We start from the raw sequence: 19,776 nt of genomic DNA, 5'->3' as shown, positions 1-19,776 counted from the left end.
TCTCACAGTTTATAGGCACTATTATTTTCGAACTGTCTTTCTATTTTTATATCACAAGATATGAAATGAGTTATTAATTTTTATAATAACTTGTTTATTGAACTACAATTTCAGCTGGTAGCGCAAGATATTTTCTCTATGATTGATCTGCTTATATACATTCCTACATTCCTATTTTATGAATATTATTGCTAGTTTTGGTATCTCTAAACTTCACGATCCATTATACATGTATAATTTCGTGACAGAACGCAGCAAACTATTTTATTTGCTTAATAATGTAGTAATTAACTTTCCTATACAGCTTACAGAAAAGTGCAGAGTAAATTGTATTAAAAAATTATTTACTAATATTAAAATTTTATATCGTCTTATTATTTAGCTATAATAACGAGAAAATATCTTATAATAGTTATAAAACTTATTATTTTTTAATTAAATCTAAAAGAAGGATCCTATTGTTTTAAGTCATGTATTTCCTATTGTATATCGAAATTGATATTTATTATTATAGTAGCAAAATAGAGAGAGACTTTTAAATTTACATTTTGCATAAGATGAATAATACTATTCCTAAATCCGTTTTATGGTTATTCGGTAAGGAAAAAACTTAAATACAATAAAATTAACGTTTTATATACAGCGCTTTCAAGTTTTAAACACATTTATGCTACTTATTATTTTAGAGTTGGCTACATTATACGCAGACTGTTCGAACATAAAATTCTTGTTCTGGCACCCTTTGAGATCTACTTGTGTTTTACTTCCCCTCAACCCATCAGATAACATCAAAATAGAATGACCTTCATTCGCAATTACTAGAGAATTTCATCTAAAATTATTCAACCTTATTACATCATTTACGGGTAATACTGTAAAGCTACATAGATCAATCATTCAATCATAAATCTTGCATAAAAGCTTTATAGATAATTCTAAATTATCCCTATGATAAGCTTGTTTTCGAAATAACTGTTTGCAGTATCAGCTCAGTCCAGGGTAATATTTACTACGTAGCAAGCGCAAGACCATTTCTTATAATTTATTTGGATGAAACTTTTAAATGCATTTGAGTTTATAGATTTAATATTTGCTTTGCCACCCTTTCGTTCTTCTATATATTCTTTTTGTGCAAAAGATCGATAGTCTATTCTAGTCTTCTCTAAAGCATCCAAAGTGATGCAATTCTCTAATAATAGTAAAAACTGGAAATATGATGGAGATGAAAGTCCTTCACTACGCGGACAAATAATAAGAGCAATTTTTCCATTTCTATTAACAGCCCGATGAAATACTATTACACCCAGCGTGGTAAATTTGCTATGCAAATGAATGATAACCGCAATCATTTCATATAATAATATTCGGATGAAATTTTATTGCATCTAACCTGGTATGCTTTTCAAGAATCGTTTAAAAGTAGATTTGTATGCCAGATTAGAAAGGGTAGTTAGCTTAATCGAATGGAATGTACTCATGAATTCGATAATACTGTTTTCTTTCATTGCTCAATTAAATCTAAGCATCTCAATTAAATCTTATTCTATTTAAATCATGAATCATAGGATTACTCGTATTTTTAGCAAAGTCCTATCAAATCGTCAGCTAGATGATCTAATAGAAAATCTTCTTTTTTCATGAGTAATTTTCTATTGATGACGTCAACAACATTCAATTTATTTATCTTGATGTTATCCTATCAACGTGGCGACGCGGATGATTGCAGTCCTGTAGCTTAAAACGCCTGGTTTAATAGTTTTAATTATATTAAGAATATATCAAAATACCAAATTGATCTCCAGTATAGATAATAAGGCAGATATTAGTAATTCTACTGCTTAAAATGCCTAAATTCTACTGATATTTTAAGATAACATCAGTACCTTCTTCTGATCTCCTATGAAGATGGCGAGGACGACAACAGTAATCCTGCTGTTTGAAAATGCGTGGCTAAATATTCAATGCTATTTTAAGAAATTAGTACAGTATAAAAATATACTAGCAAAAATATTATAAAAGAGTCAACAAATTTCTATCGAAGTACTTTTCATCCTAGACGTGACCCTGGAGCCATCTTATAAGCGCTGAGATTGACAATATCGAAGTCAAAAACATATACTTTAAATTTACTGGAACGTATAGGCTATGTATTTCCATAATATTGCCCTATTTTTGGTAAGAAAGATAGTTTAATTCTGATATTAAAAAATTCTAAAAGTAACCGATAATTTATAAATTCAAGAATAGACTTTAGAATTAAAGTTGCCATTCTACGCTTGTGATAATCTTATCCGTTATTTTATAATTTACTTTAGTAACCTATTTTGTAATTAGTGATTTGTACTACCTATCTTTTGAATCTAATTAGCTTCAGCACTAGCATAGAAGTATTACTGCTTGATCTTAATTAATTGATAGCTGGCAATCACCTTTTTTATTGTAGAAGCTTATAAATTAACCAAAGTGATCATTACCCATAAAATATTCTTATCCCATCCTTTTTCAGTTTCTAAGGTAGTATTACGCTTTTACAGTTGACGTCAGTATCCTTTCCACCCTATTACAGCATCTAATCTAACCCAATGATAGCTTAAGATCATTCCTTTATGGATCATAATTAAGTATACAGTAGTAATAGATATTATTTCATATATAGAAATTGTTAAAATTTTTATAGCCAATAACAGGTGGTTAATAACTAGTCAATACCCATTTTTGTAGCTTCTATCTTTTGATATAGTTATCTACTAATTTAGAAGTATCTCTCTAATCTCTACTAACTAGCTAATGGAAAATGTTATCATCATTTCTCATCTTTATAAAATAGGCAAAATAAGCTATTAACTAATTAACACTCTTTCCTTATTTTTCGCGTTTAAATCGAACTATCAATTAGTTCTTTATTCTTTCTCCGACATCGAACAAACAACTGTAGTTGTTAATCATACAATATTACAGAAATTTTTTATATCTTTCAATTGGTATTGTAGGCCGCTATTAACTCTAAAAATCATTTTCGTAGATTTTATCACTGGTTCTAGTTATCTACTCTCTTAAATAGCTAGTACGATATTTGTTTATCGATAGATTACTAAGTAGCTAGTGATCATTTATGACATAATAATATGAAGAAAATTTCCATCTTTAGGATCATTAGAATAGACTATCATTGATTTGCAACAGTAATTTAATTCTCTTAATAATTATAATCATTCATGATCTTAAATAATCACGAAAGCTACGATAGTGATCACAGCGTAATTTCTGGCATCTTTCAGCCAATATCACATGTTATCGACCTGGAAATGTTATTTTAATAAGTTCCATCTTGATCCATCGCCTTTAATTACGAATGATAAATAACTAGAGATTATATTTAGCCTATCAGTTCTACGGTAGGTTATTATCGGCTGGGAAAATCATTTCACGAAATCCTGTCTATATCTTCGCCATCTACTTTGCTAACTGTAATTGTTTATATCTATTTAGTTGTATATGATAAATAGCTAAAGATTGTATTTAGTCTTTTTACTTGACATAGCAGAAGATTGTTGACTTGGGAATATTATTTCAATGAGTTCCACCTTAATTTCTGCCTTCTACTATCTTAAAAATAGTTATTTGTATCATTTATGTAGTCGTGATAAATAGCTAATATCAAAGACAGAATACTAAGTTAGTGACTTGATTTAATCTTCTACTTAACATCGCAAGTTATTATCAACTTGGAAAATCCCTTTCGATAAGTTTTAGATTTCCACCATCTACTACTTTATCAGCATTTACTTATATCTTTAGTTAAATATAATAAAATAGTTAGGGATTATATCTAGTCTTTCAGTTAAGACAGCAGTCGTTACTGTCCTGAAAATGTCATTACAATAAGTTTTGTCTTAATATCCGTCGTCGATTATCTTGAAGTACTCACTTTATAGCTTTACCTACATAGTTTATAAATAGCCAGGGACTATTTTTAGCCTTTTAGCTAATACGTCAGGCTATCTTCAACTTGGAATAGCTATTTCCATAAATTCTATCTTGATTTCCGTCGTCTAATGTCTTAAAAATATTTATTTACATCTTTATGTACATATAATAAATAACTAGCGATTACATTATCACAGCATGTAAAGAAGGGATATTTATCAATCATCGTAACAAATAATTATTAACTTGAAACTGCAATCCAGTATCCAGATCAACTTGCATCAATTCTGAATAGTTTAATTATTATTTACCTATTTTAAAAATGAAGCAATTGTTCTTTCTAATTTTAGACATTCCTGGCGATTTGCAATGGCCAATCTGGACAAGGTGAGTTTTTACCAGGGCCTATTATTTCTTTTCGTTTTGTTATTAATTATCATGGTTTATTGTAGATAATAAATTGTCGTTTTTTCTTCATCTAAATTACTTAAAATCATGCGATCTGATCGTGATTTTGGATATTTGATATCAACACTATGTTATTATATAGATCCATGTGTTGGCTATAAGGAACTTCGCGAAACCGATCGATCGGCTACTGTTAAAAGTTCATTTCCAATAAAATGCGATACGAATGTCAATCCGGAATTGTGGTATCGATTTAATGGAGGCCGCAATAGCCAAATGATGTTAACTAAATGTGTTGAACGCTATATGGTATGCGGTGCTTTTTCAGTTGGATGGATGAAAGGAAACCATCCTAGCGGTAAGATAGGCAACAAAAAAATAAATTAAAATTACACCATCTATAAATTCGTTAGTATACCATAACTTTTATTGACTAAACTTGGAGAATATTAATTTTTACTTAATACTGGTAGATCAATGATTGTCAAGATAGACAAATCCATAATTTATAGATAGTGAATTATCAATAGACGTGCTAACTAGAAATGCATCCATTCATTATTAATTATATATTTCTCGTTAATCCATTAGTCTTATTGCATATTTATGGAAAGACATGATAGTGAAATGGAGCTAATATCAGCTTTAGTCATTGACTGTCATTTATTATGAAATTAATTACTGTAATACAACGGTGGGAAAAATTTTCTTCTTACTACTTCGATTATAGCTATTTACATTTATACTGGTGTTATCCTGTCTAGATATAATATTTGCCAAAATTATATTCACCAAGATAGCAACCACAGTCATAGTTTTAGCATTCAATCTTGAGGAGCGTAGTATAAGTAAAATAATCTATAGAACTATTACGGTTCTTTTCGCATTCTTTGGATATGATCCTTTTCCTTCTAAAACTTTAGAGCAACAAATATAGGAATACACTATATATTCTACTGGGGAAACCGTTGCTACTATCACTTTCTCCTCATAAAGCATTTATCGACTAACTAGAATCGAATTAGCTCTCTTTGATCTAATCCTAGTTTTATTTCCATATATTACTAGTTGAAGAAGGCATCGTCAACAGAACTGCTTGCTTTTATTTTGGTCGTAATTGCTGCCAATCGTCAAAGCGAATCCAAGTTCGCAATTGCGGCCGATTTTTCGTGTACAAGTTAAAACCATTTTCGGCCTGTAATAAAAGATACTGCGGTGCCAAGAGAAGTATGTAGGAGAATTTAATTGATTGATATTGATTGTTGCATTATTAGATTGAGCATGTACTAAATCTAGGATACTAAGTCATTACATAAATTTAAAATAGCATGTTAGAATACCTATACAGGCGGTCATATTTTTATGGTAATTCGCTCATTTTTACCTTCATACTTTAATGATAGATTTTTGCGATCCCGATCTTTGTCAGCACGGAAAATGTCTAGGGCATAATTCCGGCTACCGATGTAAATGCGACCAGGGTTATTCAGGTAAAAATTGCCATCTCCGAGATTACTGTGCCTCTAATCCTTGCCAGAATGGCGTTTGTAAATTGTCAACCAATGGCTATCAATGCCTATGCAATAATGGCTACGCTGGTGAGCATTGCAATGTAGCAGGTAAACAATTTTTTTGAATTAATGTAAGAAAAATGATCCATCCATCTGCTATTTTACGCCTACAAGTTATAGTTAAAAGTCTGATGTTACTCAACTATTTGAATGGTCTTTTGCAATCATTGATCACTTTAAACATAATAAATTACTTGATGGCTTGACGGTCTAAGTTTATTCTTCATTTTCTTTGGATAAATAGTTTCACAAGGTTCACCAACTACTCACCTCGTATCCACAACAGCTCCATCAAAAGTTTCAAATTCTAATAACATAACCCAGCAGATGGAATCCATGGGCAAACAGCTGAACGATTTAACCAAATCAATTGCTTCTATAGCCAGGCAATCTAGTCAACTTTTCAGTGAATATCAACTATTAAAAAAGAACCTTGATACGTTAAAATTGTTGCAGAATCATCCATCTGAGGACATTATCGAGAAAGTTTGTACTGAATATCAGCAGCAAGCTAATATTGCTGACGCAAAGTATAATGAATCACTAAAAGTATAACCTGACATACTAATTACAATATTGGTCTATATAAAAAATTTGAACGAATTTATCCCCTTGCTTTTTGTCATCCTATGTACTCTTTTAGAAATTTCATTTGATTACAGCTTATTTTATAACGATGAATAGCTATATTGGTACAAAATCATGCAAATTTCATAATTAAAATTTATTTTAAGAAAGCCATGATATGAAATGCTTATTAATATGAATTAAATATGTTATTCAACTTTTCAAAATTATGTGCACTGCACTTTGCAACGACTAGTATAAGCACGCAATAGAGAAATATTAAAACAGTTCATATTAAAGAGATTATCCTTTTCCTTCCGACAACTTACCGTTAAATGTGAGTATCATAGCGTTTAATTCTTGTAACTACTGTATAGAAAGACTAAGGTACATGAAATAAATTTCTGGAAACGTAATATGAACAACTTGAAATATGCAAAATCATCTAGTTTATACTCTTGCATTATGCTACACTTGAGTGTAAAATGAATAATCAGATTTTTATCCATAATGATCTTATCACTGATGCAAACATTATATCCATGTGGAAGTAGTAGTTTGACAAACTTGTTAACTTCCTTGGACTAAGTATGGAAGCTCATTGCCAGATTATAACACCTAAAACTGTGCCAGATATTAGCGGTAGGTATGGATTGCAAAGTTGCTTTCGAGTTTATAATAGTTTTCATAGGTATCTTTTATTCAAGTTCGTTGGTGCAACAATCAATATTTAATGCAGACATGAACAAGTTGTCTAAAGTTATGATTTTCTTGTCAATAATGGAAAATTGTTAAGGATATGCTAATGCTTTAATTGATATAGAATAGATTAAGCGATATTAGTACACATCGAAACGTAGGTTTGAAGAGTCTACTCTATTTACTACAGTTTATTTGGCTTTTGTCGTAGTGGGCTATAATTTAGGATTGACATGTCATTTACTTAGCGATGATTACATTACTAGAATTTTTTTCCTCGCAAGTAGCATACAACGAGTACCAGTCAGCTACGACGTAGCTTCTATAAACACCTTCAGTTGATAAATGGCACATAAAATGAAAATATTTACATAGATTAACAAAATTTAAGCGCACTTTATATTCTATCAATAACAATTTCATAAACCGAAATTTAGATCAGTACGATTTAAAAATGGCTATCATATCTATGCACACCTATACAACATGGAAAATACAGTAAGCCTAAAATGAACAAGTATCAATTTCATTCATATCGAATTACGCACTGTATATGATCATATTCTTTATTACAACATATTTGTATATAACACAGAGAGTGTCTTCGATACAAAGCTATTTACACAGTGAATTATTATAAGCACATCATTAAGAACATAATATACATTGCATACACTTTTTAAAAGTTAGCTAGGCGGTCTCTTTTACCGCACATAAATCACGGAAAGAATGTTGAGTCTGTTTAGTCAGAGAATACTTTTCAAACCTGTTTTTTATCTAATAAGTCATTCTGAGAAAATTTAGGAGTCAATTGAACACGATCGTAGTCAAAACTTGTGTCTAATGAAAAAGGAATAACGTCATTGGTTCGAGTCTAGAGCAATAAAACAAAATTGGAAATATCTCATCAATACACCGCGTACAATGGTTATGGATTTTAATCATTTGCCTATAATGATTTTGTATCCCATTTCCTAATTTGATAATCAATTACCGCAAAATTATCGATCGTACAAGAGTCCTATGACAAAATTTTTAGACACCAAATGCAAAAATACAGCTATGATCAACCTTTTCATTCTTTTTTTCCTCCATGGAAATTGTTACGTCATCACCGGTGGATTCTAGAGAAATATTTTCATTTGTAGTTTGTAGCTTTAGATACGTAGTGGTTGAGTTTACTGCAAAATTCTCTAATAAAAGGTTGAAAAGTATGTTTTTAAATAAGGTAGCAAATAGAATGCAAATGATATATTTATTTCGCCGGATTAAAAACATTTTAGATCTATTAAACCTTGATTATCGTTGCTAATTTCTCCTGGTAACGGAGATTGCTGGCTTGGATACTTTATAGCTAAAAGTTAGTATTTTAACGAGTTAGAAAACTATTTTAAATCGCAAGTTTTGTTTTTAATATTCGTGTATTAAATTAGTACTCGCATAATAGCACAAGTACGAACGTACGATTATCCAATTCTGATTCAATTGTTGACTTTTCGTCTTCCCGAAATTCATCGTTTTGCTCATCAGCCATCAATTTTGTTATTGTCTTAGTAGTTTTGCATATTGTAGTTTTATCTTCATTATCCAGGTCTTCAATACCTAAGTCGTCCTCTAATGGCACTAAGTTATCAAACTGTGCGAGATATATTTTTCGTTGTTACAATTGATTGAATTTTTATTCGTAGATTTAATAGTAAAGCACCTACTCCCATAAAATTGCATGCCGAGTATCAATTCTAGAAGTGCATCAATACACTAATCAAATTTATCATAAGTATATCTTCAATACCTTAATTGCAGATGGTAAAGACTCTGAATCATTTCTCATCAAAAACTCTTGTCGTCGAAGACCAATCCCAATTTGCTATTATAGAATTTGTGTAGAAATACCGTTAATCAAAGCAAGTAAATTAGATATGTATCATTTTTACAGTAGCTAAGTTTTTTAGTTTTTGAGTCTATTTTAGATCTGCTCATACAGTAATTGAAGATTAGAAATGACTTACTTCCTCGGAAAGTTCAACTTCAGCGTTTACGGTCTTTGGTTGAGTATCCTGGCTTTCGTAGTTCTTGTTATAATTATTACTTGTACTCAATTTCGTCTGTTTCACATTGTCTATGAAATAAAGATATATAAAGATCCAACAGTAAGACATAAATTGCTACCTGGTTATAGACGAAATGGGAATGTAATGCCATAACGGTGTCTATCATTTAGCTTTGATGAAGCTTTAAATTGATAGGGAATAATTTACTTCGTAAGCATCACCTTTTGTCAAATACATAAATTCAGACATGAAATCATCATAACTTTGCAACGGCATATCAAACACTTTGTCGATTAACTCTGATGGATTGGCGTCTGGTGTTTTTGGATCATTTTTTTCAGTCATAGCTGATAGAAAATGATTAGCTTAAAGTAGATGTGTGATGCTATAGAGGGTAAAATGATATTAATCAGTTGTATTGGCAATAATATAAGCATATAGTACGCTAATTCATAACTGTACTGTCCCTTCGTTCTACGGTAAGCCAGAATGATGAATTAGTCAAGCATGTAATCCGTCAGGCGGTTAGAATACTTGCCTTGAATACGATAACTGAAATTCTTTATTAGGTATAATACCAGAAAGGTCCAATCTGTCGAATGATGATAATTGTAGATGCAATGATTACATAGAACCTTGTTATAGGCTTATACGAATTTATTTATAATAAATTCAAAAAGGTAGGTATAGCATCTTCCAATGAAAGACTTACAGGGCTATTGAAAGCCTATCTGGAAAGTCGTATCGTCTCTTTTCTTGAGTAGCTTATTCTGTTTTGCTGGCTTGTGTGATTTAGCTAAATAAGAGAGTATGAATTGATCTGTAAGCTGTTGAGGTACCGTAATCGATTCGATTTTGACATTATATTGGAAACTTACTTAGTTCAGTATTTAGGATTATTGAAAGCTCTTTAGGAGTAGTTTTTCCGTCTTTTTTCCAAGTAGTTTGTTCTATTTTAGCGGCTTGAGCAATCTAGTCAAATAAATAACGTTGAATTGATCCGTAAGCTGTTAAACTAATGTATTCATATAGTAAGCAGTTTGATTTTGACATTGCATTATAAAGTTGCAGTTCCAGGACGACAGTATTGAAAACTCTTTAGGAGTAGTTTTCCCGTTTTTTCCCCAAGTAGTTTACTCCATACTAGCGGTATATACGATCTTTAGTAAACCAAGGTGAATATTGAACTATAAACCGTTGAACTAATTGGTTTGATTATGACGTTGGAAATGATGTCTTACGAGCAGTTGATTAGTAGCTAATTTTCAAATTTGAAATTTCATCTACTATAACATCGACAATGACATAATATCATTAAAAAAATAATACAATGACTTGCTATTAGCAAATGATGTAGTATAGATCGATTTCCCAACATCTTTTATGCGTGAAAGTGTTTCTAATCGATTTAATCTATTCAACTGTGCTGTAATATGAAATTAGATTAGTCCATTATCCTGGCAAAACGTAAACAAACTGCCTCTTACTGCAACGACATTAATCACTCCATTCTATTTCCAAATCAAACCATCTTCTATCAATTTGTATCTCTATTTAGTCCATTAATCAATTCATGGCAACGAACTGATCTAGAAAGAATCAGCTACAATCCAGCCTTACTAAGGCAAGAAAGATCTGAGTATTGTAGGATAATTTACGATCATCAATCATCAAAACATCATGCTGCTTTCGATTTATTCTATATCAAACTGTATATAACTGTTATTACAACATATATACAATGATGTCGACTAGTCCAGTATCACTCACGCTTTAAAATGAATAAAATTACAACAGAAACATTATCAATTGTAGGATTAGATTGCAAATAGAGCCATTAGATCTTAGTTAAAATGGCGTCTGGCGTACCTTGATCTTTTTTTCCTAAGCTACCAAATTGCACTTTATTATTCCGGCATTCCCTGGATACTGATGGACAGGAGTCCCTGCGCCTAATGATGTCACCCGGTAACGATTGCCTTTCCTTACTATAGGCAATCTAGTACAGTATACAGTATGAGTTGTCGGCATATCCTTTACCGATTGTCGGGTGATTGAATCGAACCTGGCAAAACTTATGTCATCATCCACATAGGAACTGTTCGTAAATGATGAATGAATATACTGGATAAAGGGCTAGCAAAAATGATGTCACCACGACATAGATTGTTCTGATATAGAAGTTCCGAATGCACCGTTTTCCCTTTTCATTTTAGTCCGTAGTTCCTTCTACCAGTTCATGTACATTGTCAATTATACACTAAAATGATACTGTACAGTTCCTACAATAGAGGTAAAAGAAAAATATCAATAGCTTCGATCTTTCCTTTATAAAGCTTTTCCTTTTCGTAAGCATACTGGACATCAGCAAGGCAATGATGACAAACCTACCAATCGGCCAATGGCCGAGGAATTATTTAAAATCCTTTTACCAATGAATTGATTATCTAGTTCGTTAGATGCAGTCAGAAATGGCGCTTCTGATGCTATAATTTTTATGGTTTAAAATGTCGACGATTATTATTAAATGAATATTTTTCATGGGAGTGAAATGAATGAAGTTGGTCCAATTGTCCTTCTCATACTGCAATTTATTTGTAGCTCAAACAATCCTTCTCGCCAGTCAAATTACCTTCAGACATCAACGAATCGATATGGCTTGATTTATTTCGGGCTAGCTACTTTTACAAATTTAAACTTATATCATTCCATTCGTTTCCTTCTACTGCACATGATAATCTCTATAAAGGCACAATCCATTGGCAACATATCGACATTGATTTGGCCATTAACCAACTTGAGGAATCGAACTAGAGCGGTGCTCCTTCGCCATCTTGCAAACCAACTGCTTCATACAGGACTACTGAATGTGGTGTAATGCTTAAGATGAATTTCGTAATGATGTATCCGAAAGCCAACTTGCTCCCCTTATTTCCCGCCAACTTCAATTCCTGGCCGGTCCGTACCGATACGGTACGGATCGTAACGGACCAAATGGACCAGCTAAGGCGAGTATACTGTATCGTTTAGTGCTGCGTGTCAGTATGATATCCTATAGCGTCGAGCAACATCTTCACAGTCAACAACGTGCAAGTCTGTAAACGAAATATTGACAAATCCTTGCAGCATTTTCAATGGTGGAGCCAGATTTCAAAACATGAAATCAAGCATCAATCAGGCCAATCAAGCCTAAGTTAATCTATTCTGTACTATGTCTATGCATGTGATGGAGAACGGTCGAGTACCTTTATCGATTTAATCTGTGGATATTGATTAATTTGAGTTTCATTAGGAGAAATTTACAATCAGATCATACGAGCTGTCTACGCAGAGTGGGTTGATCATCTTGCACACACAACTTCAATTCTTGGCTCAAATATTGAATTGAAATCCGCTATTCTGAGATACCTGTTGTATAATTATTGTGGGATTGGATCTGTTATTGTGATCTCCTTCCTTAAGCATTGGCTACAACACGTTGGTAGTCGCAAAGTAAGAGAAGAAAATGGTAAGTACCAATATCATCTATAAGATAGATGCATTGGCGACCATTTGACGCAATGTGCTAGCTGCCTGTACGAATGCATTCAACGAATAATAATATACAGTAATGCATAGTAAGGTATCAAAGTTACCCATCATTTTAAAGTCTGTAGGAAACGATCCTTTCATGTAATTAGGTCTGATTCCTCTTCTAGTGATCTTATATTGACATCTTGCATGCATGATTCATGCCTACAGTAAAATGCATACGTAAGGTATCATCTTCCTCGTCATGTCAGACTGACTGCATTCCTTATTAGGAGTACATTAGTTCGATATGGGTTGATCAACGACTGAATCGATAGCATATTTCACTTTATAGTAACACATAGTCCTGCTATCTCATTGCACTTAAAGCAGTGGATAGCCAGCAGAACTTTCTTTCCCTTGAGGTGGCCTCCTCTTGGACATAAACAGAATATAAACATCAGATACAATATTTAGACTTACTTGTATATAGACAGCTTGTTTATCGTCACGAATAATCAAAGGCAACGTTATTGGATACATTTGCAATGTTTTTAGTAGTAGTAATCATACTTTTTCATTGATATGCCGTCAGGATGCGTTTAAAAGAAGATCTGGTAGTAATTCTGAACAGAATGTTAAGAAAAAGCGCATGATGTACGATGATAATGGCGATACAGACGAAGATTTTGCAACCATGGAGACGATAGAAAATGAAATGGAAATGGAAATGGAAATGGCAAATATCACTGATAAAGTGCCAGCACTTGCTAAATTTATGACAGAAAATTACCATTTCCCAGAAACAGTTCGCAACAGATGGGCTCGACCCCGATTAAATTCTATTGATGTTAATAAAGATGCCATCATATTTCAGCAGTTGGATATGGACTACTATTTAGGTGTGACATAACTTGCATTGAATAACTGTAGAAGTAATTTTATAATATGGTATACAGATAGATGTAATCGTAAGAAATCAGCCGGCTAGCTACCTAGGCCTAGACCCACTCCTACTTTAACTAACTACCTTATATTCACGGACTAGAGATGCTTTAGTAATTTATACTATAAATTAGCATGATATAAAGATAACAAACTGACAACTAAAATTAATATTTTACCGATGTGGTAATAGGCTCACCTGTGCCTGGAATGCCAGGTGCAGCGACTGGTCCCGTTCCTATCATCAGGATGTTCGGAGTTACTAAGGAGCAGCATACAGTAATATGCCACATCCATGGCTTTGCTCCTTACTTTTATGTGGAAGTTCCTCCAACTTGTAGGCAATCAGAGATGAGGGAAGAATGCCAACTATTTCAAGATGATCTTAATAAGACTGTCTTGAACGATTTTAAATCCAATAAGGAAAAAGTCTCTCAAGCTATTTTAGCAGTCGAGGTTGTCGCATACTGCAGTATATATGGATATCATGAAAATCGTCAAACTCCTTTCTTCAAAATCACTGTCGCGACACCAAGAGTATTGCAAACTACTAAACGATTACTGGAAATTGGTTTTTCGTATTCATCTCACCCTGTCTGTTGCTATCAAACCTATGAGAGTAATATTGATTTTGAAATTAGGTAATTGACGTAGTTATAGGAATTGTGTTACATAATTAATATGTTGTTATATCTTAGAACTGTCACCGTCTATAAATAAGCATTTGGCTTGCAGTAATGTAACTGGAAGTGGTTACGTACGATATATCGTAAGCCGGCGGTTATTATTTCTACTCATGATATAAACGTACTTACTAACGTAATTAGATTTATGGTCGATGCTAATGTTGTTGGGTGTAATTGGATCGAATTACCTGCTACTAAATACATGATTCGTGGAGATCATGCGCCCGGATGGAATAATGCTCAGTCGAGTTTGAATCGAACGTCTCGTTGCCAAATTGAAGCTGATATAGCTTGGGATCAATTTATTAGCTATCCCGCAGAAGATGAATGGCAAGCCGTAGCTCCTTTAAGATTATTAAGCTTCGATATCATGTGTTCCACTTCTAGAGGTAAAGACTTATAATGCTTGCAAATGCTTATTGCGCTGTACCACTGCTGATTGCTAATAGTTAGCTTATGATACATATTTTAATATTATGCATAGGTACACCAGATCCAGATAAAGACAGTGTTATTCAAATAGCGGCTGTTGTAATCCGTCAGGGAGATTACGAACCGTTTATTAAAAATATTTTTACCACACAATCAAGTGCAAATATTGTTGGATGTCAACTCCACACCTTTAGCAAGGAAAAAGAAATGCTCAAGGTCTTTCTTTGAATGACAAAAAAAATCTAGTCAGCTTGAATGTAGCGACTCGCATGAATACAATATTCGTTCTAGTAGTTATTGCCATATACTGATGTTCTTAATATAAGATTTTTGATTTTGTGCCTACAGGCATGGCATGAATTTTTTCTTGAAGTTGATCCAGATATCATTACAGGCTATAATGTGGTCAATTCCAGTTTGCCATACCTACTTAATAGAAGTAAAGCTTTAGGAATAGAAAAATTTTCTCACTTGGGTAGGATTACCAATGAAAAAACACAAATTTCTTCAAATACATTTCAATCACGTGCTTATGGCAAGCGAGAGAACAAAGTTATGAATATTTCAGGTCGTGTTCAATTCGATTTATTACATGTAAGGAATGATAAGAACGGCTGTAAACAGCTATTGTTGTACTTCTTTTGACTTCTACAAAAATTCGTATAACTGTGATTACATTGATCACCTAATGGCCTTTCTAGGCTCTTCTGCGTGACTATAAGTTAAGATCTTACTCCCTAAATGCTGTAACCTTCCACTTCTTAAAAGAGCAAAAAGAACTTCTTCAACCAAGTGTAATTGCAGACCTACTGGTAAGAAAATATAGCTTTACATGTTATAAACTATTCGATCCGCTTGTAATTAAGGATTTATCATTTTATTTGTGGATACTCAAGCGCGGTAACGACCGATCACGCAGAAGATTGGCAATTTATTGCCTTAAGAATGCAAGTTTACCCATAAAATTGCTAGATAAGCTAATGTGTATTATAAACTATATGGAAATGGCAAGAGTTACTGGTGTTCCACTTGGTTGTCTGTTGACTCGCGGCCAACAAATCAAAGTAGTATCACAATTACTTCGCTACGTAAGTCTGAATGTATAATATACCAGTCTAGATTATTAGTGTGACTATTCGTGTTCTTTCAGCTGATCTTTCTACTGCTTGCATATTTTATAAGGCCAAAGAAGAAAAAATGTTAATGCCGGCACATAAAGCGGAAGCTGGCGATGATTACACAGGAGCTATTGTAATTGAACCAGTCAGAGGGTTGGCTTTTACTGAAATTGTCAATAATTTGTATTATTCATCCTTTGCTTTCTTTACCAACATCATCACTTATGAAAGTAATGATATTTTTAGATATTATGATTGTCCAATTGCAACACTGGACTTTTCGTCTTTGTATCCATCAATTATGCAAGCTCATAATTTATGCTATACAACTCTATTACAACATCATCATTTATCCAAGTAAGAATGTTTATTTTGACACATAAGGGACGGTAGAAATCATTTATAGCTAGGCCATTATCACTACAAGAGATATGACAACTAAAAACATGATAATTTTTATTCAGTTTGTCACCTGATGACTACATTAAAACACCATCCGGTAATTATTTCGTGAAGAAAAATCTCCGTGCTGGAATATTGCCTAAAATTTTACAGAATTTATTATCAGCTCGAAAAAAGTAATCTGCATAGAACAAGATTGTGATTAAAAGCATCATATAGGCAGTAAGTAAGCAGTTTTAAATATTAACCTATGTTATTCAAATTTCGCAAATAACCTCAGGGCAAAGTTCGACCTAAAAAATGAAAAGGATCCTTTCAAACGCAAGGTACCACGCTTTGCATCATATCGTATACAAACCAAAATTACTTTTATTAATACTCTACTACCTTTTTTGAACATAGGTCTTAGATGGCAGGCAATTAGCCTTAAAAATAAGTGCCAATTCGGTATATGGCTTCACAGGAGCTCAAGTTGGAAAATTACCTTGTTTAGAGGTTTCTCAGGTTATGAATCTCAGTTATCTCATTATTTTACTTTTTGGTTAGTTTTAAGTGTCTACCTGTACTGACTTTGTAACTGTTCCATTATGTACATATATCTCTTTATGCTTAGAGTGTTACAGCATTTGGGCGACAAATGATTGAGAAATCACGGCAGCTTGTGGAAGAGCGATATACAATTAAAAACGGCTACAAATTTGATGCTCAGGTATTTCGTTTACAAATCTTGCTGTACTTTAAGAGTTTGCCAAAATTCTTACTTATTAAACTATGCTGTAGGTGATCTACGGAGATACTGATTCCGTTATGGTCAAATTTGGATTAGATACGGTAGAAGAGAGTATGGAATTAGGCAAAGAGGCCGCTAATTACATATCTTCGCATTTCCCTAGCCCAATTAAATTAGAGTTTGAAAAGGTATAAATTTCTGTACGATAATGGGGCTATACATTCCGTATTGCACTGACATATACAATAATTACAATTATAGTTGGGGTACTGATGTTGTCCTAATCGTAATTGACATTACTTGGTTTAGGTATATTTCCCTTACCTGTTAATAAATAAGAAGAGATATGCTGGACTTTACTTTACTAAAGCTGATACGTACGACAAAGTAGATTGCAAAGGAATAGAAACTGTATGTGACTAAGTATTGTAGATCTTGTTTTGCAAAATATCATTTAGAAATTATTTTACTTTTACAATTTTATACCAATTATCTGTCTAGATTGAATTAGTAGTATTGATAAACGGTATATAAATCGGTATATATATATATATTTGACGATTTGACTGTCACGTAATAGGTACGTCGAGATAATTGTCCCCTTGTTGCCAATTTAATCAATGCTTGCTTACAAAAGTTATTGGTTGATAGGTCAGCAAACGAGCTGGAATTTACTTAGTAGTTAATTCCTCTCAATTCGGATACTTATTGCGTTATATTTTTATTTGCACAATATTAGAAATCCGGATTCGGCTATAAAGCATGTTCAACAAACTATTTCAGACTTACTTTGCAACAGAATTGATATCTCGCAGTTAATTATTACGAAGGAATTAACTAGATCTGATGATGAATACGCCGGAAAACAAGCTCATGTTGAACTTGCAGCCAAGTAAGAATACCCTTTGTTTTCTTTATAAATAGATATAATAAAAATATTGTAATTGTAGTATTTTTGAGTAAGATATTACGCCATTGTATTTTTCCCTTTAGAATGCGTAAACGCGATCCGAGCTCATGTCCAACCTTAGGCGATCGAGTTCCTTATGTAATTATTACCGGAGCAAGAGGAGCTGCTGCTTATACTAGATCTGAGGTCGGTAATAAGATACTATAATTCAATAGCCACTGGAAGGGTGTATTTATCTAATAGCGTAATGTTTCACTTTTAGGATCCGGTGTACGCTCTTGAAAATAGTATTGCTATAGACACCACTTATTACCTTGAAAATCAGCTTTCAAAGCCGTTGCTTAGAATTTTTGAGCCAATTCTTGGTGAAAATAAGGCAGAATCGATTTTACTAAGTATGCCGATTTGGTGGTTAAATTATAATTCCAAAAAGATGCAATGAATACTTAATTTAAAAACTGACAGTAAAGTTCTTCTGATATAGCCCTTTAATTAGTTTGCATCTATTTTATCCGGTGTTTTAAATTCTGGCAGAGGGCGATCACACACTAACAAAAACTGTCGTTACGTCGTCACTTGGGCGTTTATCGGCATTTGTAAAAAAACGCGAAACTTGTATGGGTTGTAAAGCAGTTCTCGATGATAACAGTAAGATTTCTAATGCCGACAGTAGAAGTTCTTATTGCAAATGATTTTGATTGAATTATAGTAATTTTTGATGGTAACTTTTAATAGGTGCAGTTTGCAAGCATTGCCGCCATAGAGAATCTGAAATATTCCAGAGAGAGGTGACTTAAAATTGAATGAATTCAAGATTTTTTTGTCCAATTTACGTTCGTTAAAACTGGTTAATTAATTAATTTTATCCATCATAGATGAATCATTTGTCCGAGCATGAGAATCGATTTGCTAAACTGTGGACGCAGTGTCAGCGATGCCAAGGGAGTTTATGTGAGGAAGTCCTATGTACCAGGTACAAAGCGATTGGACTGTTTATAATTAATTAGTTAGGCCAAATTGGAAACTTTTGTAATCCTTTGTTGACTCCTTATTAAAATCATGTCGTTAAGAAATTAAAATATTCAATTTTTAATTTGACATTATTTTCACTTTAAATAATCTTAATAGTCGAGACTGTCCGGTATTTTATATGCGAAAGAAAGTCCAGAAAGATTTAAAAGAACAAGAAAAACTTATTACAAGATTTGGAGACCTCGCGTGGTAAAAAGTGATCGATTTGAATTAGTAGATGAATAATTTTCTTTATTTGGATGCATGTTAATTATGCATTCGAAGATATACTTATTCTTTGTTAAATGTTGGAGATGAGACAATTACTTGAATCATACGTATCCATGAAGATACATACTCCTAACCTTTAACGAGGTGACAGTTTTGCTTTTTTCCTTGTCGACAGTCTTAGCTACACATGACTGCTTTATATAGTGATTACATTATATTTTGCCGTTACATTGTATATCCTATCCAAGTGTCAGTTATATATAGTCTACCAAGTATTATCAGATTTTTCAAGTTCATTACAGTAAATAAAAGATAATTGCGAAAAGTGGATTAAAATAAAGATGACTTAATTAATCAAATTAATAAACGTACGACGTTGCTTTTGTCTCGATAGCCAGAAAGCGTTAGCTGAATGAGCATAATTAGTTAATTAATGTGACTACATGTGCATACGACGATAGTAATAGGAGGAGACATCTTAGTAATAACGTAGCACAACAGTACAGTAGGAAGGAACAAATCCATCTGTAAGTTTATAGGACAAACAGCGATAACTATCTAGTGTTATAGTTTGAAGA

The 19,776-nt window shown here is 32.8% G+C and overlaps 3 protein-coding genes across 3 annotated transcripts; 2 read left to right on the top strand and 1 right to left on the bottom strand.

Moving 5' to 3' along the window:
• Positions 1-2,042: 2,042 nt before the first annotated feature.
• Positions 2,043-6,461, top strand: TRIADDRAFT_63477 (expressed hypothetical protein; the record flags this gene model as incomplete). Its single annotated transcript, XM_002108551.1, has 6 exons — positions 2,043-2,175; positions 4,278-4,314; positions 4,478-4,693; positions 5,404-5,562; positions 5,739-5,954; positions 6,151-6,461. The coding sequence occupies exons 1-6, from the start codon at positions 2,146-2,148 to the stop codon at positions 6,459-6,461; spliced, it is 969 nt and encodes a 322-aa protein (XP_002108587.1). The 5' UTR covers positions 2,043-2,145.
• A 1,019-nt stretch (positions 6,462-7,480) lies between these two features.
• Positions 7,481-12,056, bottom strand: TRIADDRAFT_51635 (uncharacterized protein; the record flags this gene model as incomplete). The annotated part of the gene is made up of 11 exons (XM_002107740.1): positions 7,481-7,504; positions 7,939-8,046; positions 8,244-8,365; positions 8,467-8,526; positions 8,637-8,808; positions 8,965-9,039; positions 9,182-9,291; positions 9,445-9,570; positions 10,102-10,195; positions 11,615-11,709; positions 12,017-12,056. 11 exons carry the CDS (start codon positions 12,054-12,056, stop codon positions 7,481-7,483), a joined length of 1,026 nt encoding a protein of 341 aa, XP_002107776.1.
• Positions 12,057-13,511: 1,455 nt separating this feature from the next.
• Positions 13,512-19,181, top strand: TRIADDRAFT_18979 (uncharacterized protein; the record flags this gene model as incomplete). Its single annotated transcript, XM_002108550.1, has 23 exons — positions 13,512-13,635; positions 13,872-14,319; positions 14,506-14,753; positions 14,849-15,012; positions 15,145-15,390; positions 15,498-15,608; positions 15,693-15,884; positions 15,979-16,067; positions 16,161-16,271; positions 16,379-16,492; positions 16,597-16,642; positions 16,719-16,820; positions 16,930-17,025; positions 17,097-17,234; positions 17,356-17,457; positions 17,627-17,697; positions 17,786-17,938; positions 18,040-18,142; positions 18,219-18,351; positions 18,491-18,604; positions 18,692-18,744; positions 18,832-18,929; positions 19,085-19,181. 23 exons carry the CDS (start codon positions 13,512-13,514, stop codon positions 19,179-19,181), a joined length of 3,153 nt encoding a protein of 1,050 aa, XP_002108586.1.
• Positions 19,182-19,776: the final 595 nt, after the last annotated feature.

This window comes from Trichoplax adhaerens, genomic scaffold, assembly GCF_000150275.1.
Source record: "Trichoplax adhaerens TRIADscaffold_1 genomic scaffold, whole genome shotgun sequence".
NCBI classification, from domain to species: Eukaryota; Metazoa; Placozoa; class Uniplacotomia; order Trichoplacea; family Trichoplacidae; genus Trichoplax; species Trichoplax adhaerens.
The sequence above is the reverse complement of the archived record's forward strand: the minus strand, read 5'-3'. Positions and strand labels throughout refer to the sequence as shown.